The 1680-nt window shown below is 48.2% G+C and overlaps 1 protein-coding gene across 1 annotated transcript in view; it reads left to right on the top strand.

The window, feature by feature from the left end:
• Positions 1-1364, top strand: part of LOC307043306 (rap guanine nucleotide exchange factor 1-like) — a 23798-nt gene extending 22434 nt beyond the window's left edge. Inside the window, exons 22-23 of the mRNA XM_079687674.1 lie at positions 565-705; positions 916-1364. Coding sequence (XP_079543800.1) covers positions 565-705; positions 916-1051 — 277 coding nt within the window. The 3' untranslated portion in view covers positions 1052-1364. The remainder of the gene's footprint in view (positions 1-564; positions 706-915) is intronic.
• The last annotated feature ends 316 nt before the right edge of the window (positions 1365-1680 follow it).

Genomic DNA, 1680 nt, shown 5'->3' with positions numbered 1-1680 from the left:
TTTCTGTCTCTACCTGTAGGTCCACCTGTCTGTCTCTCACCTGTTTGTCTCTCACCTGTCTGTCTATACCTGTCTGTCTCTCACCTGTCTGTCTTTACCTGTCTGTCTCTACCGGTCTGTCTCTCACCTGTCTGTCTCTACCTGTAGGTCCACCTGTCTGTCTCTAACTGTCTGTCTCTCACCTGTAGGTCCACCTATCTGTCTCTCACCTGTCTGTCTCTACCTGTAAGTCCACCTGTCTGTCTCTACCTGTCTGTCTCTCACCTGTCTGTCTCTCACCTATCTGTCTCTCACCTGTCTGTCTCTCACCCGTCTGTCTCTCACTCGTCTCTCTCTCACCTGTCTGTCTCTCACCTGTCTGTCTCTACCTGTAGGTCCACCTGTCTGTCTCTAACTGTCTGTCTCTCACCTGTAGGTCCACCTATCTGTCTCTCACCTGTCTGTCTCTACCTGTAGGTCCACCTGTCTGTCTCTAACTGTCTGTCTCTCACCTGTAGGTTCACCTGTCTCTCTCTCACCTGTCTGTCTCTCACCTGTCTCTCTCTCACCTGTTGGTCTCTTCAGGGGTTTGATCCTACAGGACTTGACTTTCGTCCACCTGGGGAACCCTGACACCTTGATGACATCACAGGGTTCAAGGGTGAACTTCTCTAAACGCTGGCAGCAGTTCAACATCCTGGACACACTGCGGAGCTACCAGAAAGTGTGAGTACTAACATTAGCCTCCTTTATCTTAGCGGTGGTGACGTGAAGTCATGTGACCGTGCTGTAGTTCCTTTATAGCCCAACATTAGCCTCCTTTAGCTTAGCGGTGGTGACGTGAAGTCATGTGACCGTGCTGTAGTTCCTTTATAGCCCAACATTAGCCTCCTTTAGCTTAGCGGTGCTGACGTGTACCTGTCTCTCTCTCTGCAGGACGTACTCTCTGCAGCCTAATGATGACATAATTTCCTTCTTCAATGACTTCAGCGATCACCTGGCTGAAGAAGCATTGTGGGAACTCTCGCTCAGGCTCCGCCCACGAAATGCTCCACGAGCCAATCAGAGATGACGGACCTGTGCTAGCTGAATGCTTACATGTTGACATTGAGGGTTGAAGTGAATCAACATGAACTGGCACTAATCCTGGTCAGCCAATCAATCAGAGGCAGAGCGGGACTGTATTATAATAAATAATATCACTGTTACTTTATTCATATTTACTTGTGTTTTTGGATGATGTTTGATAATTGGCTGTTAGTGTGAAAACTGGTGAGGTTAGCCTGGAGCTAGCTGGGGTTAGCCAGGTGTTAGCACGAGCTAACCTGGAGTTAATCTGACCTCAGAACATTGTTCACGTATTTTAATAAACATTATTTCCAACAGCCAGGTGTTCTCTGTCATCATTTATTTCATCGGTATGATAAGTATTTATGTTTAGATGTAACTTCATTTTAGTACAGGTAGTTATGATCTCAGAGCACTGTGCTACACACTGCTAACGCTAACGCCTCGTACACCCTGCTAACGCTAACGCCTCGTCCACACGGATCGGTCGCGTTGAAGCTTGCCGGTGGGCGTGTCTGGCGTGCGACTCTTCCGTCCTGGGAGAGGTTGCTCTCCCTGAGGTTTCTCCCATGTTCCCCTTTAAACTGTGGGTTTTTTCTGGAAGTGTTTCCTTGTAAGATGTGAGGGTCTAAG

This window comes from Notothenia rossii (genome assembly GCF_949606895.1).
Source record: "Notothenia rossii genome assembly, chromosome: 6".
Lineage (NCBI taxonomy): Eukaryota > Metazoa > Chordata > Actinopteri > Perciformes > Nototheniidae > Notothenia > Notothenia rossii.
The sequence above is the reverse complement of the archived record's forward strand: the minus strand, read 5'-3'. Positions and strand labels throughout refer to the sequence as shown.